The sequence below is a fragment of the Kwoniella shandongensis genome, chromosome 5, assembly GCF_008629635.2.
Source record: "Kwoniella shandongensis chromosome 5, complete sequence".
In the NCBI taxonomy this organism is placed as follows: Eukaryota; Fungi; Basidiomycota; class Tremellomycetes; order Tremellales; family Cryptococcaceae; genus Kwoniella; species Kwoniella shandongensis.
In genome coordinates, this window is record NC_089291.1 from 1216320 (window position 1) to 1241793 (window position 25474).

Sequence of the window (25474 nt, forward strand, 5' to 3'; positions counted from 1 at the left end):
CCGGGTTTAATGTGTGATGGGATATCTTGACTTTGTTACCCTGGCACACAACTCCCACTTTGTACTTTCACTCGAATCTCGTCATTTAACCAGTCACTTGTCTCGTACACTCATCCATCTCTCAAACACACATATAAAACAACAATCAACTCCTCGGGTAAGAAGGAGCATGTCAATCCTTACTCCATCCCGAGGAGATTATCAGACTACACTACATCACAATCCACTCTTCGCGTCCGTGTCCGCGTCGGCGGCAGCGTCGACATCAACCGCTCCCGTTTCCGTTGCCATTCAACATCCTCTTCCTCCCACCACGAACAACGCTAATTCGACCAAGATGGAGAGTCTATCTCGATCAAACGTGAAGAGTCTTGGAGGTGGGAAACAAGATGGACATGGTCATTTTGACGTTTTCAATACTTGGAGGAAAGGGGCTAGCGCCGCCGCGGGCACGAGCTCAAATCCCAACGCGACTTCGAGAGAGATCCTCGCGACTGTCAATACCAATCTCGTTGGAAGCGGTAGCAAAGCACGAATCACTTCGATCCCAAAACCATCTGCGACGCCAGATGTGTTCGCTGCGGAAATGGTGACCAACAACAGTAAATCTTCATTGTACAATTCGACCAGCGCACAGACATTCTCGTTATCACGAAATGGGTCGGCGAAACGATCACGCGACATGACCTCCACTTCGATGATGATATCGACGAAACGCGCAAAGGTCGAGGGTATCACAGATGTGACGACAGCGAGTGCGAATGCGAAACAGAGCGGGAGGATGATGGAGGAGCAACAATGGAGAGATAAATGGACGAGAGCTTTCCCCAATCTGGTTTTTCACTTTGAGATAGGAGCAGAAGAAGGGCCAGGGAGGAATATGAGGAACAGAGTTTTGAAAATGGGTGCTGTGAGTGTACACTCGTTGATGTCGGTCCACGCTCAGGCGCTAACGCTTCGTATGCTCGTTCAAATTGATAGAAAGTCGACCAATTCTTCTCTACACGCGTCACGCACCTCATTGTCAAAGGTGGAAACTCGCCTCAAAAGGCAAAACCACTCGCACCGACTCGTCGCGGTGATAATGCAGTTCGAGAATCGCCCAAGAACCCATTCCTCGATGGTACTGGTGTCACAGACCTGGTTCAAAAGGCCGAGGCGATGAACATGAAAGTGTGGACAGTAAAGAGTGAGCACAAATTGCCCGTACTACGGTATTAGTTTTCCTGACATGTATTTCCGCGCAGAGCTCGCTGGTATCCTGTCACGCATCGCTCCGGTGGAAACGAATAACACCAATGATACTTTGTCGACTATGCTCGAGGACGAGCGTATCCACGGCACACGTGAACGCGATTTGACAGCTCCTCGACCTGATTACTACTACTTCAAGCCCGGAAGCAAGTACCTTCTCATCGAAGATGCAACAGGCAAACATCGGACCATCATGGTGAAGGAATACTCTTACAGCCAAAAGGATGGACCGGAATGGCCAACGCTATTCGACGGTTTCCTGCGAATTTCCTCCTCGATGCAAAGTACGGTGCCAGTGGAGAAGATCCGAGATCGAGCTTGGACGCTATATGTCGATCGCAGACCTTTTGGAAGCGAACAACCTCCACACGAGTTGAAACCATCGACATCTCTTCGTGCTCTCCCATCAACACCAAAGTTGCCCGAAGCACAACCGTATCACGACGCGTCGGGCAACAGCGTCGTTCTTACTTCCAACATTGCTTCCACTTCTGCGGCCAACACGCCGAACTTTGGTGGTTTGAACGGTCTTCCCGGTCTTGGTGGGAGTAAAGATCGAGCAATCATGCAGATGTCAAAGCGAGTTCAGGTTCTCAAAGGCAACGCGCGTCTCGCCGCATCGAAAAGGACACCCACCAATGACAACGAATTCGATTACCCCTCTGCCTTTCCTACAGCTGGTAGCGGCAGTATCCCCGAGAGAAGACACAGTATGGGAGGAAGTGGTGGATTTGCTCAACCTCCAAAGACTTTCATGACACAAGAACAGGTGATCAAGATGTTGCAGCAGGCGAGAGATCCGGTTCAAGATCCCTCGATCACGGTGCAGATGAGGATGAGGAATAGAGAGAAAGTGGACATGGGTTTGAAGGGTAGGGATCAAGATACCGCAGCGGGGTATTGTGAGAATTGTAGATTGAGGTATTCCGACTTGTCCGTGGTAAGTATATCCGCGTCTCTCTACTGGTCCGTTTGTGGCTGAAGCTGATCTTGTCTTTGTGATTGTAGCACATGGCATCGAAGAAACATCGACGCTTCGCAACCAACGATGAAAACTTTGAAGAACTCGATCGACTTCTCTACACACTCCAAAGACCTCTTCATCCAACTTCCGTCATCATGCGATATCCACCATGTAACGAGAGACACGAGAAGGACGCGGATTGTGTGAAATGTTGTGTGGACATGGCATCGGACGATGGTGTGGAGAATGGAGGATCGTCAGAGGAAGAAGTGGAAACGGGTGATGATGATGAAGAAGGGACCGAGGTGACGGATGAAGATGGAGAATATCTGGAATGAAATATCTCGGGTTGCAGTGGTACGCTATAGTATCCTAGATTCCGTCGGGACGTAGGGAGGTCGATTGTCGTTGGCCAAGACTGCATGATTTTTGACTTCACATTTCGTATTTTGTGGTTTTGTTTGTCTGTCTGTTTGTTTGTTTATACAGTATACCATCGACATTAGCATGTTCATAGCATCTCATATAGCATTGAAGCATAGTGATATAGTAGTACAGTAGTACATAGCAGTAGTAGTAGTAGTTGGCAACGTTTTGACATGAATGACATGATGAATGCTTGAATCGTATCTGACAACGTGATCATTAGAAATCAATACTGTACATGACTTGCGGAATCTTTGGATATGGCTATGATGGATGTGGCTGAACAGGGCCTCATGAACCAGATGGGGGTTCTTGAGCCAGCTCCCAGGTACGGCGTAGACAAAAGTCTACTCTATGAATATCGACTAATCCTCCTCTTCTCCATCTTTCGAATCATACACTCGTGTCGGAAGAGCCAACAAAAGCTCATCAAACACACTATCCGAGAGTACCAACTCGTTCATTCCTGAGTGGGCGTTCCCTGAGCTTGATTGACGACGATTATCATCTCTGAACATCCTAGGGTAGTATCCTCTCTTCAGTTTTTGACGGAGCCAAACTTGTTCTTCGATCGTTTCGGATGTTAAGGGGAAATAAACTGTGACGGTTTTCGTCTGGCCGGGTCGATGCTGTCGCCAGTTTCAGAACGGTCATAAACACGAAAAGTGAATGATTGTTTCATGGATGAACGGAATGCCGAGTGCCACTGCTTGCACTTACAAGTCGGTCCATCGCCTGATCATGGGGTGCAGGGTTCCTGCACAGCAACACAGTCCACCTCCCAGAACGGAGATCGGCTACATGTGAGCCTACGTCAAGTTTTGACTCACCACAGGATATCCATAAAGATACATATACTCGCTCCGACTAACGAGATCCCCTCGCTAACAGCTTTGATAGAAGCCAACATGCAAACTCGGGTAGACTCGTCTTCGTTGAAGTGCGCTGCGATGACGGGTCGCTCTTCGGCTGGCACTTTGCCCTGTAGCCTATAACAGTCGTAGCCGAGTCGATGCATGAGTTCTTCGACGCTGGAAATGGCAAAGCGAGTTAGTTGGATTGATTTGTGAGTGTGGCACAGCCAGCGGAGGTACGGTATCCTCACCGATCAAGCATCTTGGTCCATTGCGAGCTGTTCGTGCCTTTTCTCGTCAGCATGAACACGTCCGCTATTATTGAGAGTATATGACTCACAAGATGACCAATTTCTCCTTTTGTCGTTGTTCTTTCACAAACTGTTTCAACCAATCCAACTTACAAGACCCCCTCTTCTCATCATACCCCATCTCTTCCCACGATTTGTCCTTTGCCTTCATCAGTACTTGATCGAGCCTGATGACCAGCTCTGAACTAGCTGCGATCTGACGTTGACGAGTATTCAACGCCCACTGATGAGGATTATCGTCCCTATAATCATGCATGATCGTTTGACTGGTCGTTGGATCTAACCAATTCACATAGATCAACTTCGGAGGTAATTTTGACCAAAAATTATCGTCTTTGACCCTTCGGATGAAATAGATATCGACGAAGGTTTGCAGTTTTCTCCAATCAAGTTTGTCAAAATTTGGTACGAGGATAGGATCGATAATGTGTTTTTGAAATTTGTCCGGTTGATCGAGATCGCAAGGTAGTCGAAGTAGAGCAGCATACGACCACATGTCTGAGAGGTAGTTTTGTAAAGGTGTGCCCGTGACGATGAGCATATGTCTTCGATGTAGATCGTTGACGGCGTTGAACTTTCCTGTGGAGATGTTACACACCCGGCTTCGAGGCAAAGTCAGGGAGAAAGGTGAGCCTACTGTATTCGTTATATCATCATGCTGGTTACTCACTGTCCCTCATCCAGAACCACGCGATAGAAGATCAGATCGTATAGCAATCCATCACGCTCATGATCACGAAGAATTGTCTCGTACGTCGTAAGGACTATATCAGTCCAACACAGTTTCCTAGGCGACACATCCATTTTGTTATTACGATGCAAGAAAATCCTCAGCGTCTCTGAAACGATCGGACGTTGACTTTTCAGGTTAGAGGTTTTCAGTGGTAGACCAATATCGACCCCGCCTTCCCAGTGCTTTTCGATCATCTTGATCCAGACGTCCAACACCGAGAGAGGACAGACAATGAGTGTCGCTTTTGTGCGTAGAGGGATGTCAGTTGAGGTTGTTTCATGATTCAAACTGTCGCTACTCAAGGACCTTGAAGACCCCTGGGCGATCTTACGTTTCTTCTTGGGCGACAGTGAAGTGTCCGAATGAGGAGGGGTGTCAATGTATATGTCGTTTAGATCCCACCTCTTCGGTAATCTGTATGAAGGGTTCTCCGCCTCTTCATCGGTCGCTGAGTGATCATGCATTAGCGATCATAGCCCCATCATATAGCCGGGTAGGACGTGGCAGGAACAGAACGGGACTCACTACAAGCCCATTCAACAGCTGCTTCTCGTGTCGCCTCGATGACTGCTAATACCGTCACTGACTTACCCATCCCCATCTGCCGTTGCCACAAAACATCAGCATCTAGATGGTATTACCCTTCATCGTGCTTCAGGCCAGCCGTGGACGTGACAACTCACCTCATCTGCCAAGACCATTCCACTACCTTGTAACGGTCTATCCTGACTCAGTGCAATCTCATCCGTGAGTCTATTGTTCCACTTGTCATGTCCGATCTTACTCCAAAGGTGTGGGAACGCAGAGTGATTCTTCAGATCTCGTTCTGATATCGACTTGTCTTCTTCCATTCTGGATCTCTTCAAACTCGCATAATCGTTGTCGGCAAACAGTATCCTGCTGAGTGCTGTCTTCTGATGTCCTTTGAGTTGGTCACCGACGCATGGGCCTGGCAAAGACACGGTCAGTGAACGATCTGGCTGTATTAGTAAGGATGATCGGTATACAACACCGATACGATCATATAAGTGACAGCATGAAGTAGGAAGGTCGACTGACCAGAAGAAGATTTGGGAATTTGGGTATAGTCAACCATCTTGGAAACTGTCACTTTGGTACTGGAAGCTGTGCGTCGGTCTCTGCGAGAGCAAGTAATGTGTCTGGGGAAGGAGCGAGGGGAGTATGAGAGAGAGAGAGCGGTCGCTCACAAGACTGATGAGGAAGAGAGAACAGAATAAGAAGAAGCAGTCTGGAAGATAAGTATAGAATAATGAGTGACCAAATCGCTCGGTCGGAGGTCCGTGCGCTCCTTTATCAGTCCACAGTATCACTTCAGCACATAGTCCTTGTTTTCAGAAGCTTTGGATCAAGACATAAAAGGACATGACATCGTTATAACGCAAACCTCCTTCCACATGTACAGCACACTTCCCACACCGAACCTAGCGCGCTACCAAGACTCGACAACAAGAAGCTATCCGGCAAACAGATCAAGTTGCCTCTGTCAATAAGTACCTCACGACGCCTCCGACCACTTCACCAATCTTCACCATCCCTTCCAACACTTTCACCCTCCTTTCCACTTCCAATCTCTTCTTCTCCTGCAACTCCTTCCCTCGTACCAAGTATTCCATCACCTTGGCTGCACTTGACATAGCCTCCTTTGTCTGATCAGGATACGGTTGCAGAACCTCTTCCAGCTCTTTCTCCAACCTTTCCACATCCTCATCGGACGCTTGTTGGTCCGCTTCAGGCTCTTCCGCAGCAGCAATGCCATCTAACACCTTGAGCACTTTGGAAATGAATGCGTCGACTCGAGGAGCAGTGAAACCTCTTGAAGCTAGAGCACGTTCGAGATCTCTTCCTGTGATGAAGCACTCATCCGTCGCGTAGAGGTCCGCTTGAAGTGCTCGTCGAGCGTGATCGATATCGTGGGCGATTAGACAAGTGTGAGCGATCCAGTTACTAAGGTCGTGCTTGACAAGAGAGTTCCGGGTCAAATTAATATGGGCTTTGAGTGTCTTGGCGCTGATCTTGATCGGGTATTCTTGAGGTTCTGACGCCGAGTTGGTGATCGCGGGCTTTGAGCTTTGAGACCCTGCCTCGAGCGATGGCTGACGAGGTGGCGATCTTGGAGGAGCATTGACACCAGCTGGACGCTCAGCAGTAAGAGGGGTAGGAGGAAGAGCAGAGACGTTGGTATGAGTAGTCGATTGAGTAGATTGTCTGCCTTGGGCATCAGGTAAAGCGGCAGGCAGGGATTGAGGAGTAGTTTTGCCTGCACCGTCAGTCTTGATGGTTGGAGGGAACGGCGGGAGCGCCACAGGAGGCGTCCCCCGAGACAGGAAGGTCGCATCGACGCTATCTGAGCGATGGTCTTGAGATATTGGTGCCGATTGAGTAACGTCTTCCTTGCTGACTTCTGGCTGAGCGTGAGAAACGAGGTCAGCTACATTTGCTGCATTGGCAGCTTGAGTGTCTTGTGGTGAGACATTGTGAGTTGCAACGTTGTCAGTCGTGATATCCGTACGCAACCGCTTTCGTGGAGACGGAGAATTGACGGACGAGACAGGAGTACTAGCAAACGTATCAGCGGAGACCGTTTGCTATATCGACTTACGATGCTCCTGTTCCCCCATTCATTGGTGTAGCCGCATTCGGTTTTCTTTCCCTCTCCCTCTTCCTACTGATACTCTCAGGTGTCGCGCTAGGTTCTTCTTTGATTTGACCTTCCACCTCCATCGTCTCCTCCTCTTCGCTCTTACGTGCGTCCTTATTGCCCCTGGCCCAATCTGGGAGGTCTGGGAAATCGGCTTCGACACTGCTGGGCACAATTCGTGGCGGTTCATGCTGCACGACGGTGAGTTGACCAGCCCAATTCTTCCAAATCTCGAGATCTGCTTGATTCTCCTGAGCGAAAGGTGTGTCCAATCTGATCGGTCTGCGATGGAGGTCCTGGATAGCTGCGAGACCTGACGCTGGGTCGCTAAAGGTTACGTTGGCGAATCGAGGATGAGCCGGCGAGATGTGGAAGATGTCGACGGCAACGCTGAAATGGTAGCATTAGTACGCAAATATCGGTTTCAGCTCATCATGACTCACATTTCGCCATATTGAGCGAAGAGAATACCAATATCCTTGGCTGAAGCCTCGAGTGGGAAGCTGTACGTGTATCAGCTTTGTACAGGCCGATTCTAGAAGGAACTTACTGGGTGACAAAGACGGCACCTTCGCGAGGCTGAATACCTTCGTCCTCACCATCCACCGGATCGGACGCTGGGGCAAGGTCCAGCTTGAGGCCATTTGAACTTTGCGGATCCTGCAGTATGGGAGAGATCGGTCGGGGTTTGGGTCTCTCAAAGTGAGCCTTGTGCCTCGACGGATCGGCATCTCCTCGCTGCCATGGACCAGGCTCAGAGCTCGCAGAGGGCGCGGGGTCGCCGCTACCAGGACGAGAATAAAGCTCTGGCAGTGTTCTTTCCTTTCTTCGCTTCAGGTATGAGTTGCTAGCTGCAACAGTGGCAATCCTATCCGCGAGCACTTGACCTTCAATGTTGCCATCTTTCGGTATCCACACCAGCGTCATATGGGCATGAAGGAATTCGGAGCATATCTCTCGCCAGAGTTGGTCGAATTTGAGGGCTTCAGGTCGAGATGAAGTGTCAAGTGCAATGATAGCCGCTTGCGAGTCGCAGAACACGGTCAGTTCGTGTGAAATCGGTTCGGCATCCTTGATCGACTGTTGGAGCAATTCCTTGAAACCTTCCGCAGCTTTATACAAGCCTCCTAGCTCCGCCTCCAACGCATCTCCCTCTAAGATCACGCCTCTCATCTTACTTCCAGATCTGCCAGAATCCATTTTCCACTCTACTGCTGCACACCATGCTTCTCCTGCTCGACTAGACCCGTCAGCGTACCAAACGGAAGATCGAGAAGAGCAGAGATGTCGATGAAGGTCGATGGCGTCATCGCGATTGATGGAGACATATTTGGTGATAGGCAAATGACTCGGAGGTAGTGTGTGTACCGCCGAGGTGTAACCCGATATGTTGATGGTTGTCGGCGCGGTCATAACAGAGAGGTCTCCCGGTCCAAATGTAGGTTTTAAATCCTGGTGATGCGGTGGAGGTCGACGTACAGGAGGGGGAGGGGAGGGTCCACGAACAGGACGCGGTGGTGGTGCGGTGATGTGCGGGGGCGGATACGGGTTGGGTGGCATGCGGACCGGTGGTGCAGGTGCATTGTACGCTTTTGCTGCGGGCTGATATGGGTCGTAATGATCTTCATAAGGGGCTCGAGGCTGTTCGTACGGGTAGGGAGGATAGTTGTCGTAGGGTCTATATGACGACGGTGGTGGAGGAGGGACGGCGGGAGGATAAGGAGGATAGGGCATGTATTCGCGGGGTGGTGGAACCTGTTGGGGCGGATACGGTGGTCTGTCGCCATAAGCCCGGTTGGGCGAGTATCGACCAGATTGAGAGGGTGGGAAAGGAGGGAAGTGGCTCATCCTGAAGCAAGATCAGTTTTGAGTCTGTTGGATAGGTTGAGCTGGACGCACGTGAGCCTCGCTGACAAGTTTTCTGGTCAACGATAATTGTGTCAAAGTGAGTAGTCTGGGAACAAAGCGCACATCAGCCGGAGTCTGGGTGAGCTTAAGCGGGCGCTCGTCAGCGATTTGACTCACACTCAGCAGGTCTCAGGCAGATACCAGGGTAGCCAGGCTTCGAAGTTGCGTGAGGTAAGTTGAGGTCAATTCTGGGAGCTTGAGGTTCAAGAAGCGCTGCTGTCAGACTAGAACCAGATGTCAAGTCATAAGCACCAAGAAAGATCGAATTCGTATTTCTAGCGATGGTCTACAACAGGACCTGTACTGGACAGCGAAAAGCTGCACGAGTACTGTAAGTTGATGGCTGGTAGTTCACGGACAGGAATGGGCGAAACGGGTAGAGGGGAGAGTCTATAGATGTTGATTCGAAATAGAACACTGAGAGAGAGTGAGACGGAGATGACTGGAATTGAGTAACGGTGAGCGAAGACTGCATGAATTACGTAATAATCACTGTTTTCCCCGGTTCAACTCACCGCGAGCCGATCCCTTTTGATGGTTGACTTTCCAGACATTTTCAGCTCGACGTCACTCATGTAGACGGGAGCTGGTCGTAAGGATATACAACACCGAGAGCGAACATGGCTCCTCCTATGAATCCCGATGCGAAGAGATTACGGGTGAGCTGGACGAATGCACGAGCTTAGGACAACTTGCTGATCAGGGGTTGCGGTCAGACAATCATCGTTTCATTCCCCATTCTCGTTGTCACTTCTGCAATCCTATATCGAAGGGGTACGTGTCTTTGACATTGATGTCTGACACAGACAAAACAGTGCTGATAAAAACGATGTATTGTGTAGCATACCTTGGGGAAGAACAACGGACCATCCCACGTAATGTAGCGGATCCAAGAATAGATGAAAGAATAGGACAAGTAGGGGGTGTACCATGGCAAGTTCAAGGAAAAGAGGAATTACATCCAAACCAAACATCAAAAGATACAGTCGTTTGATCAATGCATGCATTACATACATACACCCATACGTCGACTTGGTGCCAAGTCTCGCTGCTCCAGTTCTATACGTCCCTCTGCGCTCACGCTACGATCATGATCGGTTGGTAGATGGAAGGATCTTGGTTCCAGGGAGGACGTAAGGGTTAAGAGAGTAGTTGCACTATTATCACACCTTTATATCAGCTGGAGCTCTGGAATGGCAAGGCGACAATCACTTACATTTGAGTAAGCGACACCAGCTCCGAATCTGTGCAGATAATTAGTATCAGCGATGAGCTGCGACGGATTGACACGACAAACTTACCCGGTAGAGAGAGCGACGGGCCATCCTCGTCCTAGAAATAAGGGTGGCATATCAGTGATGAGGCCAGCGTAGAGGTAGACGACTCATTGCCAACTCACGTCGGAAGATGAGGACGGAAGCGACAACACCAACACCGAAACCGAGACCAGCGTTGACGAGGAGATCAGCGACCTGAAAGAGCAAGGGCGACTGTCAGCTGGTTGATTCTGGAAGCAAGCATAGACGTCGTCATGGCGTTTGTAGAGCCATGTTCTTCCTAAAAAGAGCCGGATATACAACTCACGCAGTTGTCGAACTATCCAAATCATACATCAGCATTTTGACATTACCCAATAGCCAAAGTTGTAGAATTCCCACTCACCTTTCTCGCAATCTGGTCCTCACTGGGGATGGGAGCGGCCACAGGGGCGGGAGGAGAGGGGATAGCAACAGGAGCAGACATGTTTGATCGAAGTCGTCAGTCGTGTGATCTGTTTTTGTTGAACAAGCTGGAGGAGGAGAAATGGGACTTGACGTCAGGATGCATGCAGGTAGCAACGGTAACGACGAGCAGCAGTAGCGACTACAGGAGTGAGCGACAACCGACGGGATCAATCGGAACTCCCAGGCTGCATACACATACCATACACCTACATACTATGACATCGGAGCTTTGCGGCGATATAGCACGTGGCATTCTACGACCTCTCTCCCAGCCGGGCTTTTTATGAACCGGTTGGTCCACTAGATGTTGAGGATCACTGTCGCGTATCTTCATAAAATGCTTTGCAAGTCCTTCAGTCAGTGCAGCATGGAAGAGAGATTCAAATACATACAGCGACAAAGGCCTGTGGGCACTTTGCATCATAGATGAAAATGTGACAACAAGTTGCAACCAGACACGCACTGACCTCGTTGCTGAGTAGCGCAGTAGTAGAACATCACTCAACGAAACACAATCTCGCACACACCGCCATGTTGTAAACAACGTTTTGGCTTTTAGCTTGTCCACTCTTAATCGATGCATCTATCATACCTGACCCACTTGAATACAGTCTAATTTGTTCTTGATAACATACTTGTTAAATATCACACGCGCAGTTCTGTCACTTCTTACCACGACACCACTAGTCACCTTTATCTCAAAGCTGAGAAACAGAAGGCCCCTCAAAGGACAACACTACGCTATCCCACCGCATTCAGAGTACTGAAATCGCTGTCGACATTCCATCAATCACCTTTCGAAGTTGTCGTCACAATCTTCTACACTCTTCTGCTTGAGCTCCCACTGTCCTCACCTTTCCTATCCGACAACACGCCAGCCGCAAAGCGAAAACTATGCCTCCCAATTCGATACTGCCGAACCTCCTGAGGAATGCAATAACAACGACGACGACAACGACAAATGATACTCTCGCAGCCTCACTACATAACTTGGTATCGCGTGCAAACACCACACCGAATACGTTCCGTGAGCTCACTGTACGGTCTGCCAGTTAGACAAGCTAAGCATACATTGCAGAGACGAACACGGTGATAGCAGCATGTGTCATGTTTCTAGCAATACTGATCGCTTGGAATCTTCCCGTCCTACGAGACTTCATAGCGGCGTTGAAGGTGAGCAAGTTCTGTCATATGTGTATCGTCCGATTCTGGGCGAGAAGATCGTCGAGTATCCTCGGAGGAAGAAACCAGGATCGACAGACTAGCTGACTGCATCCATCTCTTGCCCTTACAGCTCTTCACCGTTGGTATTCACGAACTATCCCATCTCACCGTCGGTCTCCTGTGCGGCGGTCAAGTCGTCTCGATCTGCATAGATCCCAACGACGGCGGAGCCACCCACGTCATGGGGCTTATGCGGACCACACCTCGAATACCAAGAAACCCATACGCGATGCCAACCTTTGCGCAAAGTTTTTGGAGTCCGTCGGCGGTGGCTACGTTGATGGCGGGGTATGTGGGCAGTTCGATCGTTGGGTTCTTGTTCATTGTGAGTGGAGTTTGAGCCCTTTCCAAATCGACCATGGAAGTGAGACTGATGATTTTTGTGACAGTTCTGTGCCTGTAAGTTTGTCTGTTTGTCGACGGGTCAACCTATCGCTCGATTGATTGACGGCGGCATATTGCTGGTCTGCGTTTGGCAGTCGACATTGTTGCGTCAAAGATCTGTGCTCTAGTAATACACTTCGGATTGTTGGTACCGGTTCTCCGAGCGGACCACTGGATGTGAGTGTGACCTGTACCGCTCTGAGCTCGATACTTACAGGTACCATAGAGCGTACGCTAGTATTATCGCTTGTGAAGGTATCTTGATAGGATTGTGGTTTGGCGATCATGGGAATGTAGGTTCTTCCGGTACAGTTGGTTATCAAGCTGAGTGTGTAACACTTGCAGGCTCTGCGATTCTATGGTGAGGGTTGTAATGCCAGATCTATTCCTTGGGAGATGGCGCAGGCTGACTGCCAGTGATCGCAGTGCTCTTCCTCGGCGTGATGAACCTCTTCTACGTGGTATGGGACTATGTCGACGAGCGACTATTCGATAAGCGGAATACGTCCGACTGCGCCCAGTTCTCCGAGCTATTAGGATGGCCCACCAGCTGTAAGTCATGTTTGCACAGAGTTAACCATACTCGGAGTCCGTTGATAACGACTATACAGCCTGGGCTATCGCCTGGTTTGTGTACGACTCTCTCGTGTTCACTAGTGCGATCTTTGCAGGGATCTGTGTTTTCAGGGTGAGTAGTTATGCTTGGCGGTTATCACCGAGATACTTGGTTTCAATGTTTTCTGATATTTGACGAATGCTCGATTTTCAGAGAACGGATGCTCAGATGTACTCCGAAGCGTGAGTGATTGGCCTCAAGCAACTCGTGCTCCAAGCTGATCAGAGGGCATTTCATGCAGATCGCATTTCTTACCTACGAGATGAGATTGCAGCACGTTGGCCAGATTGATAGATTGTCGCCGTAGTGCCTTGTTCTGCCGAGAGAGGGAATTGGAATTGGAACCTAGTTACCCTTATTTTATCAATTGTTAATAATCAACACGCAATCGCACGATCGTAGTGCACAAAAAAGATCGAGATTGTGCTTTATCGTTGCATCTACTTCTTGATTTATCTTCATCTTTCAAGAACGCAAAAGGAGGTAGAGCACGGAAGAACGCTTCCAAGCCACCTCGACTCAGCTGTCTATCCTTTGCCCATTGATTTGGTTAGATCGCGTTTCATCGCTGTGTGCATAGTGGACCGAACCGATCACCGAGGCTGGATCAACACAAAAAAGGAAAAATCGGTTCTTCCATTTCAATTGTCGGCCGATCTGATCGTAGCTCGTCCATCTTTGATAAGAAGGCTGTACATCAATTCTTGTGTGGATAGTCCTTCGCTCGCATCGCAGCACCAGATCGAATCCCGCATATAGTCGCTCAAGCCCAAGATGGACGATCTACTCAACGTTGACAGCTCGATCCTCGCCTCTGCCCTCGAACCAATCTCCATACCTACCATCTCACCCAAAGCTTCATTCTCCAACTGGGCTCAAACATTTCATTGTACGCCCCAACGTGTGTTCGCTCCCACGACAGCATTGCAATGTCGTCAGATTGTAGAGCTTGCGAGGAGAGAAGGGGCGAGGGTACATCCTGTCGGAGTGGGTCATTCACCGAGTGATTTAGCTTGTACGAACGGATGGTTGGTCAGGATGGAGGGGATCAAGGGGGTCATTGATGTGAGTGACTAGCTTGGTACATACTGTCTCGTATGAGGATATGATGCTGATGATGGCTGATCCTACACCCAGATCAACCATGACAAATATACCGCTACATTCCAAGCTGGCACAGTCCTTCATGACATCCATCGTTCCCTCGCCGCTGCGTCACCCCCTCTCGCACTTCGAAATATCGGTTCGATCTCCGACCAAACCATCGCAGGTCTCATCTCGACCGCTTCCCACGGATCAGGTGTCAATTTTCCCGTTCTCTCCCAACATGTCAAATCACTTGTTCTCGTCCTTCCTCAACCCGGCGCTCCAATCGTCCGTGTCAGTGCTGATCCCAACGAAGATCCTGAGCTGTTCGTAGCTTCGCTCTGTGGTCTAGGTGCGACAGGTCTCATATTGGAAGTAGAGGTTGAGGTCGAGGATGCGTTTAGGTTGAAAGAGACCAAAGAGGCCAGAGGAGTGGAAGAGGTTTTGGAAAGTTTGGATGAGATCAAACAGAGTGCAGAGCATGTTAGAGTCTGGTGGTATCCCGATGGAAAGGGTATGATTGTTGGTAAAGCCAACAGGACATCAGAGGTGAGTTCAGCGCTTGCTTTGTCCCATGCGGGACCCTTCCGATCAACACAATCTGAACTCGGGAGCTAATCTTTGTGTTCTGGTCGATTACAGCCTGCACAACCCACCTCTTCCCTAATCGCCCACATCCTCGGTTTCCACGTCACCCAATTCTTCCTCTTCGTCTCTCGGATCTTCCCATCTTTCACACCCTTCGTCGGTCGTTGGGCCTGGTGGTTATCGAAAGAGGATAGCGTGGCGATTGATGACGGATACAAATTGTTGAATTTTGATTGTTTGGTGAGTGGTGCCACCAACGTGTTCAAGATAGTAGAGACTGGTGGCTGATGGGATTACTTCGCACAGTTCCCACAATACGCTCTGGAATGGGCTATCGATGCGAAAGACGCCAAAGCATGTCTTGAAGAGATGAAAGTCTGGCTTGATGCCGAAGCAGCCTCTTCGGGTGGTTTGCGCGTCCATTTCCCAATTGAGATCAGATGGTCAAAGGAGGATGATATTTGGTTATCTCCAAGTTATGGAAGAGAGACTTGTTGGATTGGTGTGGTTACTTATCGGTGAGTCGCGTTTCGAGACACGATCTCACAACGCTTTTCACTTCTTCGTTGCATGTCCGAGTGAATAATGGGAGGAATGAAGGGCTGACTTTCCACCTCCTTCGCTATAGACCATACGGCTTAGCAGTACCCTACCGCGATTTCCACACCAAATTCGCCTCACTCCTAGCTTCGCATGGCGGTCGACCGCATTGGGCCAAACAACATACTCTCCGACCTAAAGACATCGAAGCGCTCTATCCAAAATTCAACGATTTCGTAGATGTCATCAAGCGAGTTGATCCTCAGGGCGTGTTGAGAAGCGAGTATGTACGACGACATATCGAAGGAGAAGATCTGGGTGATAGGATGTTCAAAGCTCGTTGAGGAGGAGCTAGCCGTCGATGATTGTTGGTTGGTCACAACCAGCTGAACTGAGCTTCACCGCTATGATGTCGGAGAGCAGAAGGCTACTGTGGTGGAAAGTTTAGAACTTGAGTTTGATGTCGCCGTTCGTCCGCCATAGATACAAGATGACATATTTGACTAGATTAGATTAGCGTAGAATATAGAAGGCATGTATCGGTCTGATTGCTGTCTTTACAATGCAGGCGAAGGAGATATTTTACAACAGATGACTGTGTCTCCGCTTTGTCTGTCCGTCCCTGTCCTGTACTTGTACCTGTTACTACCGATCAATCACTCAATTCCGCCAAGACCTTGTTCACCCTCTCAGCATTTCCTTCCTTCTTCCTCTCCTGGATCCTGCGCTGCCACGGTTCTTCCTCGTTCTCCTCTGCAGCACCGCCTGCGCTTGGTCTATCTCTTCTCGCTGAGGACGATTTGATTGTCCTTCCCAATTTCCCAAGATCGTTGGCTTTGATCTTCTTTGCCATCGCAGGATTATTGCGGAGCACCTAGAGAGACCAGCCGGACGAACCGATCAGCAGGCGACAGTGAGAGCGGTAGCCTACGAGGACATGACTCGCGATAGACCCACCTGAACACCGATCTCGTAGATAGCTCTTTCCTCAGGGGAGTCACGAAATGCCGCTTCGTGCATATGTGCTGTGATCACAGAGTATTAGCATTGCTCGACTCGTGTGTTATCTACACTCACTAGTCACACCCAATCGACTAAGCACATCCTCTTCCTTCTTTCTCTTCGGGGAACCTGCAGTCCTAGCATTCAGTATACACACTAGTCTAGCTTACATGTTTGCTAAGAGCACCCGGCTCACCTGGCGTCTCCGCATCACCCAAGATATCGTTTACAAGATCGTCCTGCCTCCTCTCCACCTTCTGCTCGGTCTGACTGACGGCTCGCTTCTGACGAGCCTTGTTCAGCTCCCTCGCTCTTCTCTCATCTCGCATCTTCCTCCTCGCTCCGTCCTACACCATCAGACAACTCAGCAGAATTCTCGGGTCATGAAAACGATATCACACGAGCACAGACACGACTCACGTCCGATTCTTCATCTTCATTCTCCGAGTCATTGAACTCTGCCTGTATAAGATCTTGGACAAACTGATCCTCCGCCAATCGTACCCGTTCCAGCTACCCAAAAAGACATCAGCATACTGATACTCGAGAAGTGCAACGACTGCGTGGACGAAGCACTCACGTTGTTGGAAACGAATCCCTTTGGATTGAATCGAAAGATATTGTGTGCGCCAAACAGCTCGCCTTGATCCTCCGCATTCCTGGCGCCGTCAAACCCTTGATGGATACGAGGTTCGAAGGTGCCATCATTCAACTGTCGTGCACGCTGTTGCTTGTGAACTAGTGGCCCACAATTAGCTGACGCCCAGTTCTGCGCATCAGCTAATACCTACTTTGCCTTTCATACTTCAGCTCCTCTAACGTGCCTTGTGCAATCAGTCGATACACATCGCTATGAAGTAGGGATTAGCTAAGAATAGTGTTAGGCCATGTCGTTTAACATACACTGTTCGCTTCTGACCGATACGAAAAGCTCGATCCATGGCTTGCAAATCATCCGCCGGATCTAATCGTCAGCCCAAACATCCAGGCGTGTGAACTCACTCCAACTGGGATCGAAGATGACCACCTTGTTCGCCTAAACACTTCAGCCATGTCCATGTCGATGTCGTACTCACGGCTGTCAAGTTCAGACCGACACCTCCTGCCAATGTGCTGATAAGCAGGATGAAGTTGTCTTGGCTGTCATCCTGGAAACGATCCACCATGTCCATCCGTTCCGCATTACCCGCTTCTCCAGTAAGCATGTCAAAGGCAAAGCCCGATACTGTGATCGTCAGCCAATCACTGTGAAAGCGAACTCACGAGAGGACGACGTCGAGATGAACTCCGCAATCATCTTTAGCAGCCGCACGGAGTTGGAAAAGATCAAGACTGAAGATGGTCAGCTAACATTCGGCGTGATGCAGACTCACCTTTGTTCTTAGTAGGCTCTCGTCTCCATTGGATCAGTAGTTGCTCCAATAGCTAGGGTCCGAGTTAGCTTCATTGCAAGGTCTGAGGTCCAAGTAGCTCACAGTCCATTTCCCGCAGTTTTCGGGATCACTGTTTGCCTCGTCAGCGATCAACAAATTGAGCTGTGCCACTCACAGTGCAGCTTGCACAACATTGTGCTGTTTCGTATCATAGTCTTGGCCAGTCTGATGACAGCGAGTCAGCATGGAACCCGGCGCGCATTCGAGATAGATACGTACGCAAATTCGGAAGAAATGCCTGTTGATCTCTCGCTACACTGAAGTTAGGTGCTTGATCCACATGACCCGGGCAGAGTCCGCTCACCGTATGCTGTGAGTCGTCCTTGGCTGTACCGTTATCAGCACGGCAATTCACCCGAAACGATCGCAACCTACCGTGGTACAGGAGTCCGAAGTGCTATCATAGGTAGGTGTGAATAATAGTCAGACTAGCGCAGCAGTATTTGCTACCGTTCTACTCACATTGGCGACCTTCTGCAAGGCAGAGATACTACGGACATATCAGACGACTAGAGACTGAGAGTGAAATTGACTACCACTCACTTCTTCAAGAGCACATCCTTGACTGTCTCGCCCTGGTTCGTCTCCCCGTGACAGCAAGCAGTCCTCCTACCAAAGTCAGTGTCCGCCACCCGCCATTACACTTACTTTTCGCCAGAACCGCAGGAGCAAGGGTCGTTTCGTTTCAAAAGAAATTGCACGTCTGTGCAAGGGATCAGCCTGAATGTAGTGGTGGAGCTAGCGCCTAATCCGTACCTTCTGAATCGATCAAAGCTTGATACGCCGTAATTTGGCGTTTCGCAAGTGGACAAAAAACGACCATATCTCGCTTCTCGGGAAGCTACATCTAGCTGTCAGCGCCCGTCTCTACTATATCACGTACTGTGCGCTCACCTCATGAGCGATGAGACGCTTGTCTCGACGGAGGTAGAAATGTGGTAAGACACGCTGATTCATGACTCCCAATCTCATCTAGCGGACTTGGTCAGATGCGATCATACCAAGCTATCCGAAAGCACTCACGATTGCAGAGACGACCTCCTCGGTGGTCCCTTGAGATCGATGTCCTTTCTTGATCGGGTTCACTGCGAACGCTCTCCATTGCTTTAAGGTACCGGCCCAACCGCGATGTGCCTAATCATATTATCAGCTTGGAAATCTGAGGGCGAAACTCACGAAATCTAAGACACTCCACATCTCGTCCATCCGGTTCTGCACCAGTGTACCTGTCAATGCAAAACACGTCCGACAGTGTATTTGCTTCAATGCGAGACTCGATTGCGCTCGAGGCTCCTTCATACGATGTGCTTCATCCGCTATGACGACACTATCACACCCGTGAGCGACGCAACAGCACGTCGCATAACCAGCTTACGATAGTGGCAGATCCTTGAGCTGGCTAATGGTGGTTCGAGCTGTATCATACGATGTCAAAACTAGGTTACACAATGTCAGTGATCCGTCTGGGAGCCAGAGCGATGCACATACCGATATCAAGAAAGCCCTGGAAGAAAGAGGATCTGATGTCCTCGAAGTTGTCCGATCTCCAGACGGCATATTCGAAGTAGCCCCACTGGTAGGCACTCAGCACGGGCAGACAGCTTATAGGCTAGCTGGTTCTTGCTCACAGTGTCCAGCTCCCGACTCCACTGAGAACGCTGGTATGAGCGGAAATCGTATACGAGTGATCTCAGTAGCTTACATTGGCGACCAGTGACTTTGGACACACGATCAGTGCTGTTGGCCAATGCCTAGGGTTCAAGGGCGTGACAGACTGTCGGACCAGCTTCTTCCGTCTTTGGTCATCCGCGGCTGTGCCAGTCTTGCGCATGATTGCGGAAAGCTAACAAACGATCAGGTCCACGGTCAACCCCGTCATTACTTGTCTGTACCTACTCACGAAAGCGATGACTTGAATAGTCTTGCCCAGCCTATAACAAGGATGAGTAGTGCATCAACGTAAAGTAAGAAACTTACCCCATATCGTCTCCCAAAACACCTCCGATACCATCCTTGTAATGATCATACATGAATTGAGCTCCAACCTGCTGGTAAGTTTTCAGGAATCGGTTGATTGAGGCTGGAATCGCGATGTCCTTTGTGTTCGCATCCAAGAAGTAAGGTCCAATATCTGCCTGCTCCGAGGTGAAGGAGAACATGGGTCGGTAGGGTGGGATATCGTCCTGATCAACTTTTGGGATAGACTGGACTTCTGCAGTGATATCTGGCTGTACTCCTGTCTCGACCTAATCAGCCAGAAGAGTACATAAGTTGGGGATAAACCTACCCGCAAATAGCTCCTCATCTGAGTAGATACCGTCATCCACTATATCGTCTGACCTGACCATCTCCCCCCATGGCACAACAACCACATCATCTTCGTCTTCGTAATCACCCTCTGGCGCTTCCTCCTCTTCGTCAACAAAATCAGAAGTACCCCTATCATCGACAGTATCGCTCGACGGGGGATTCGACTTGTTTCGTGTGAGCGAGCCGTCAACTGCGGGCGGTCGTTTCTCAGGACCACTTGCAGGTGTTATAAACCGAGACGACGACCCACTGGGCGCCGGCTTCTGTCCCATCAACCGGCTCACTAGCTTTTGATGGGCAATTGCTTTAGGGTTGTCTTTCCCATTTGGATCGGGAAGGCCTTCGCCTGAAGTCAGCAGGACAATAGCGATACGTTGGGGGAGAAGGCGTATGGACGTGTCTGAGGATAGGGACCCCGGGCAATAGACGTACCTGCTAGTACATATAACGGATCGAAGGGCAGAATAACCTCTGGCGCTTCGGATTAGCCGATGCCGTATACTGAAAGCAGTCTGGTTACTCACGACCTTCATACCCCAACTCATCATCGTTTGCAAGTCTCTGCTTCTTCGGTGTCCCACTTCCGTCAACCACATCATCCTCATCTGCATCCTCGTCGCCCGAGACACCTGGTGTTGAACCACCCCTACCTCCACCACCATTCCCAACATGCCCTATCCTATTCTTCGGCAACGGTACCCTAGGCAGAGGTAGGATGGCTTCTCCCCGCTTCTTCCTCTCCTTGTTCTCCTGTCTTACTCTCTCACGTCTTGCTATCTGTCTTTGAACCTCGGCATATTCTTTGGCAGACGCTTTGACTTCCAGGTCGAAATCATCGTCGGATACTGCAAGTGGAGGTCAGTGCTTTGCCCTCTACAGTATAAGCTTCAGCTGAGGGCTTACGAGGATCTGCTACGCTTGTTATGAAGCCTTTCCGCTTCTTCCCCTTCATCTATCGTGTCGTGCTCAGATGATGAGTTTTGAGCGAAGAAGTTGAGAGTGGTATGTATAGGTTAAAAGTAATGTTGGATTGACTTTGCTCTACAGATAACCGGGTAAACACGCTCAGCTTTCCCACGGCTGCTTTCGTTTGTTTGGATAGCGCTATCACGTGATGTGATCCTGTCGATCGAGCGTCAATCGCGATATTTCGGACCAGCAACAAGCAGGCAGTATATGATGAAGCAACTGATCTGTCAATAGTAGACTTGGACGTTGTGAGGATAGGAGAGAGCCAAGTCCGCACCCTCGCAAACTCCACCTCCCCCAAAGGCGTACCGAAAGCATGGTCTGGGTATCACGAGTCCCAGTTGGTCCCCTCCGGCTGATCTCTCACCACCTCGCAAGCTCGGTCTCACCTTGCGAAAGTGTCCGATTCGCCAGTACAGCGACAGCCACATTGACCCCAGCGGACAAGCGGAAAGCGTACTCTCATACCCTTCGACTGCCCAAGACTAGCTTTCCACTCAAACATAAGGACGTAGTTGCAGCTGAGAAGAAGTATAGATTGAAGACATGTGATGTGCTATACAAAGAACAGGTGAGATGCTTTGCAGAGTGAGCGTCCAATTGATTGTAGGCTAAAGTCTCCTCGTCATGCAGTACGAGAAGAACGACGGTTCCGTTTTCGTACTGCACGATGGACCACCTTATGCCAATGGGCATCTGCATATGGGTGAGCTAACTGACCCAACCCGTATCCTCATCGCTCACACATTCTTGGTCACAGGTCATGCCCTCAATAAAGTGTTAAAGGATATAATAAATCGATACAAAGTCATTACGGGTCATAGAGTTCAGTGAGTTAGGACCTTGGAACATTAAGGGGTGCAAGAGCTGAAGTCACATATGTGCCCAGCTACGTACCTGGTTGGGATTGCCATGGTCTACCCATAGAGCAGAAAGCCTTGGCAGCAATAGGAGTGAGCTCAGCATATCGGTCTTGCTTATTCCAGTGGCACTAACGCCTCATGTGCAGAAAAAGCACACGTCTTTGACTCCTGGTCAAGTACGGGCAGAAGCGAAGAAGGTGGCATTGGAGGCTATAGATATCCAGAAGACGGAGATGAGAGCTTTGGGAGTCATGGCAGATTGGGAGGGAGACAAGGGCACATATAGAACACTAGGTGAGCAGTCGGCTATTGATTGAGCTCAGTGACTTGCTGATGCTGTGGCAGACCATGATTTTGAGATTCGACAACTACGGCTGTTCCAAACTATGGTCGAAGAGGGTGAGTGTCTGAACCATCCCGCCTGGACAACGCTGACAACTTGGTAGGCTACGTTACACATCGCCTGCGACCAACATACTACTCACCATCTTCCCGGACGGCTCTCGCCGAGGCTGAATTGTCGTATAAGGATGGGCACAAGTCTCGGTCGGTATACGTCGCGTTCCCGGTCGAGGAATCAGACATGTCAGATGGGCTTCGACGGACCTACCGGGAGGCGTGTGAGGAGGGCAGTAAACCACTTAGTCTTGCCATATGGACCACCACACCGTGGAGCTTACCCGGCAACTCTGTGAGTTGATCGAGGGAACGTCCCATTTGCATCGCTGACGCATACCTATCAGGGAGTTTCGGTTCACAACGAAATGGAGTATGTGGTCGTATCTACGGAAGAAGGCCGATTGCTAGTTATTGCAAAGGATCGATTAGAATCCATGCAAGAGGTCCTTGGACACTTGGAGGTGCTCGGCAGCCTGGATGGTGGGTTAGTAATCTCCATTTGCGCTGACCTACTTCCCTAGGCTCGGAACTGGTTGGAACCCGATATACCCATCGATTTCACCCTCCTTCCTCGTCCCAACCGAGGCCATTAGTCTTCGCTTCAGGCCATGTCACTTCGGCCGCTGGTACTGGTCTTGTACATTCGGCTCCGGCTCATGGCCAAGAAGATTATGCCGCTTTCCTGAGCGCCGGTATACTGCCGGACAGACTTCGATGTCCTATCGATGATGACGGTCGATTCACCGAGGAGCTGGTCAGATGGGGCGAAGATGAGAGTCTTTCGAGTCTTGTGGGCAAGGAGGTGTTGAACGAGGGGACGGACGAGATGGTGGAACAACTGCGAGCCGAGGGATCTCTGTTGGCTGAAGAGACTATCGAGCATCGTTATCCGTACGATTGGAAATCGAAGAAGCCTATCATCTTACGAGCAACCCCTCAGTGGTTTGCAGACGTAGAGGCGGTCAAGCAAGATGCCGTTAGTGCGCTCGAATCTGTCAACTTCCATCCCCCTCAATGTAAGTCATATTGACCATATATCATCGCTGACGGACAGCTCGTAAACGCCTGGAAGCGTTTGTCATGTCACGGTCAGAATGGTGCATCTCTCGACAAAGGAGTTGGGGCGTGCCGATTCCAGCTCTGTTCGACCCCAGTGGTCAGCCTGTGATGGACAGTGAGACCTTGAGCCACATCATCGATGTTTTGGAAAGGAATGGCGTGGATCACTGGTGGAACGGACCGGTTGAGGATTTCATACCACCTTCTCATCAGGGTCAGAACCTCTCAAGAGGTTTCGATACTCTCGATGTGTGGTTTGACAGCGGTTCGTCCTGGACGCTGTTGAAAGAGGCGAACCTGCGACCTTTATCAAAACCTCTTGCCGACGTCTACCTTGAGGGATCAGATCAACATCGTGGTTGGTTCCAGTCGTCACTCTTGACGAAACTTATCAGTTCTAGAGATGACCACAGAGCGCCTTACGGCACTGTGATCACCCACGGCTTCGTCATGGACGAGGATGGTGAGAAAATGAGCAAGTCAGCTGGGAATGGATTGTCGCCAATGGAGATTATACATGGGTTGAATGTGAGTTTGCCACTGGAGAAACGCGGCTGATGGCTAGAAGGATTCTCCTGCGTACGGCGCAGACATCTTGCGTTTATGGGCCGCGTCTGTCGACTACACCAACGACGCGTCAATAGGCCCCTCTTCCATCTCTCATGCTAGTGAAGCTATCCGCAAGCTTCGAAATACGACTCGTTTCCTTCTTGCCAACACGGCGGGCTCAGAATCAAAAAGCCTGCAGGAATACGATCTGCGACCGGTGAGCTTGACCGAGTATGAGTGAGCTGACCATTAGATTGACCGCTATATCCTACACGAGCTTTCGACCTTGGAGGCTTTCGCCAAGGACGCATATGAAGCGTATGCATTCAATAAAGGTAAGCGCTGATACCGGCGGGCCGGGCTGACAGGCTTTAGTACTTCACGCCACTTCCACATTTGCATCATCCACCCTATCTGCGCTTTATTTCGATGTGATCAAGGACACGCTCTACTGTGATTCGGCAGACAACGCCACCCGGCAAGCTGTGATCGCGGTCCTACAACATGTGAGTTGACGGCTCGCGGCATGTCAACCTGTTGATAGCTGACCAGAGTAGACTCTGACTCGCTTGACACAAATCATTGCGCCGATCACCCCTCATCTTGCCGAGGAATTGTATGAGCACTCGGCGGCCGGACGCAAATCCTCTGTCTTCCTTGAAACCTGGCAACCTGATGTAGGTGAAGAGCTCGGAATGATTGAGCTGATAGTATCAGGACACGTGGCTCGATCACACGGTGAAAGCGAAAGTCTCGGCTCTTCTGGCCATACGCGGCAGGGTCCAGAGATTATCGGAAGATGCACGGGCAGCCGAGTGAGCATGAAACCATATGGGCGAAACCCACCCACACCATGTTGGTAGCTGACTGTTTGTCTGTTCCGTTCGGCTGCGCAGAAGTTTGAAGACTCTGAATCAAGCCGATCTGTACATTCAGGCACAGAGTGTAGGTTTGCAGGAATCGGAAATCTTGACTGAAAGTGGTACGTATACCACTTCGCCTTCTGCACCCTTTGTTGCTTCCCTGTGCGACGTTAAGACTGACCCGCTAACCTAAGTTTGTCTGGGTGCTGTCCCATAGCCATGACGCTCTCCGGCTTGTTTGGCGTGTCGGAAGTGGAGTTGAAAGCTCCACCGGCACAGACGGCCGAATCTACATGGCGATACACCGCGGACTTGGTCATAGATCTCGACGGAGAGGCAACTTCGGGTCCGATCATTCTTACCCTTTTGCCAGCGAGCAACCATCAGTGTCCCCGGTGCTGGTTACATACGGCTGACAGAGCAGACCATCTTTGTAACAGGTGCGACAGTGTTGTACAGAACGATCATACGTAGCTTCCATGGAACATCATGTCATAAGAGAGAGAAAGAAATAGGCTCAGGCACAATGGATGAGGTATACCTTTGCCATAATCTAAACGATCAGAAACATACGATGAGCACGGGGGGTTGACACAAAACGCTTCTCTTGGCGATTTATTTCTTTTTTTTTGCTGCCGAACGAAAAGTGCTCCATTTGTCATCACCATACGGTCAAACGAAAAACGCGACGGGTATAGGATATAACCATACCAATTGCTGCCGAGGGGAAGTGAGTCATGGGGGGTTAGTGACTTG

General features: G+C 50.0%; 9 protein-coding genes across 9 annotated transcripts; 5 read left to right on the plus strand and 4 right to left on the minus strand.

Annotated features, from left to right (window-relative positions):
• Positions 1–16: 16 nt before the first annotated feature.
• On the plus strand, positions 17–2556 carry CI109_103125 (uncharacterized protein; the record flags this gene model as incomplete). The annotated part of the gene is made up of 4 exons (XM_032001513.2): positions 17–910; positions 982–1189; positions 1248–2194; positions 2263–2556. The coding sequence occupies 4 exons, from the start codon at positions 17–19 to the stop codon at positions 2554–2556; spliced, it is 2343 nt and encodes a 780-aa protein (XP_031864403.2).
• A 453-nt stretch (positions 2557–3009) lies between these two features.
• On the minus strand, positions 3010–5638 carry CI109_103126 (uncharacterized protein; the record flags this gene model as incomplete). Its single annotated transcript, XM_032001514.1, has 9 exons — positions 3010–3273; positions 3365–3401; positions 3475–3675; positions 3750–3776; positions 3839–4411; positions 4480–4990; positions 5068–5143; positions 5226–5491; positions 5602–5638. 9 exons carry the CDS (start codon positions 5636–5638, stop codon positions 3010–3012), a joined length of 1992 nt encoding a protein of 663 aa, XP_031864404.1.
• Positions 5639–6032: 394 nt separating this feature from the next.
• Positions 6033–9049, minus strand: CI109_103127 (uncharacterized protein; the record flags this gene model as incomplete). The annotated part of the gene is made up of 4 exons (XM_032001515.1): positions 6033–7119; positions 7163–7591; positions 7645–7704; positions 7752–9049. The coding sequence occupies 4 exons, from the start codon at positions 9047–9049 to the stop codon at positions 6033–6035; spliced, it is 2874 nt and encodes a 957-aa protein (XP_031864405.1).
• A 680-nt stretch (positions 9050–9729) lies between these two features.
• Positions 9730–10103, plus strand: CI109_103128 (uncharacterized protein; the record flags this gene model as incomplete). Its single annotated transcript, XM_032001516.1, has 3 exons — positions 9730–9768; positions 9826–9883; positions 9952–10103. 3 exons carry the CDS (start codon positions 9730–9732, stop codon positions 10101–10103), a joined length of 249 nt encoding a protein of 82 aa, XP_031864406.1.
• Positions 10104–10197: 94 nt separating this feature from the next.
• On the minus strand, positions 10198–10852 carry CI109_103129 (uncharacterized protein; the record flags this gene model as incomplete). The annotated part of the gene is made up of 6 exons (XM_032001517.1): positions 10198–10266; positions 10326–10353; positions 10411–10441; positions 10509–10581; positions 10694–10705; positions 10772–10852. The coding sequence occupies 6 exons, from the start codon at positions 10850–10852 to the stop codon at positions 10198–10200; spliced, it is 294 nt and encodes a 97-aa protein (XP_031864407.1).
• An 875-nt stretch (positions 10853–11727) lies between these two features.
• On the plus strand, positions 11728–13323 carry CI109_103130 (uncharacterized protein; the record flags this gene model as incomplete). Its single annotated transcript, XM_032001518.1, has 11 exons — positions 11728–11860; positions 11912–12006; positions 12128–12382; positions 12447–12456; positions 12537–12618; positions 12668–12734; positions 12787–12802; positions 12868–12993; positions 13053–13129; positions 13211–13239; positions 13299–13323. The coding sequence occupies 11 exons, from the start codon at positions 11728–11730 to the stop codon at positions 13321–13323; spliced, it is 915 nt and encodes a 304-aa protein (XP_031864408.1).
• Positions 13324–13831: 508 nt separating this feature from the next.
• On the plus strand, positions 13832–15615 carry CI109_103131 (uncharacterized protein; the record flags this gene model as incomplete). Its single annotated transcript, XM_032001519.1, has 5 exons — positions 13832–14122; positions 14195–14692; positions 14786–14971; positions 15038–15249; positions 15360–15615. The coding sequence occupies 5 exons, from the start codon at positions 13832–13834 to the stop codon at positions 15613–15615; spliced, it is 1443 nt and encodes a 480-aa protein (XP_031864409.1).
• A 308-nt stretch (positions 15616–15923) lies between these two features.
• On the minus strand, positions 15924–20968 carry CI109_103132 (uncharacterized protein; the record flags this gene model as incomplete). The annotated part of the gene is made up of 32 exons (XM_065967239.1): positions 15924–16145; positions 16229–16296; positions 16349–16402; positions 16470–16620; positions 16694–16786; positions 16854–17011; positions 17065–17123; positions 17177–17187; positions 17350–17498; positions 17647–17698; positions 17749–17776; positions 17822–17871; positions 17926–17958; positions 18011–18033; positions 18082–18103; positions 18169–18196; positions 18250–18312; positions 18355–18409; positions 18463–18547; positions 18601–18678; positions 18730–18840; positions 18883–19033; positions 19082–19142; positions 19195–19279; positions 19335–19355; positions 19409–19549; positions 19607–19637; positions 19684–19942; positions 19994–20362; positions 20449–20487; positions 20541–20861; positions 20920–20968. The coding sequence occupies 32 exons, from the start codon at positions 20966–20968 to the stop codon at positions 15924–15926; spliced, it is 3120 nt and encodes a 1039-aa protein (XP_065823311.1).
• Positions 20969–21301: 333 nt separating this feature from the next.
• CI109_103133 (uncharacterized protein) lies at positions 21302–25192 on the plus strand (the record flags this gene model as incomplete). The annotated part of the gene is made up of 16 exons (XM_065967240.1): positions 21302–21556; positions 21619–21691; positions 21746–21815; positions 21875–21938; positions 21995–22142; positions 22194–22247; positions 22295–22539; positions 22592–22727; positions 22853–23263; positions 23320–23834; positions 24224–24361; positions 24413–24536; positions 24601–24670; positions 24752–24837; positions 24936–25104; positions 25159–25192. The coding sequence occupies 16 exons, from the start codon at positions 21302–21304 to the stop codon at positions 25190–25192; spliced, it is 2592 nt and encodes an 863-aa protein (XP_065823312.1).
• Positions 25193–25474: the final 282 nt, after the last annotated feature.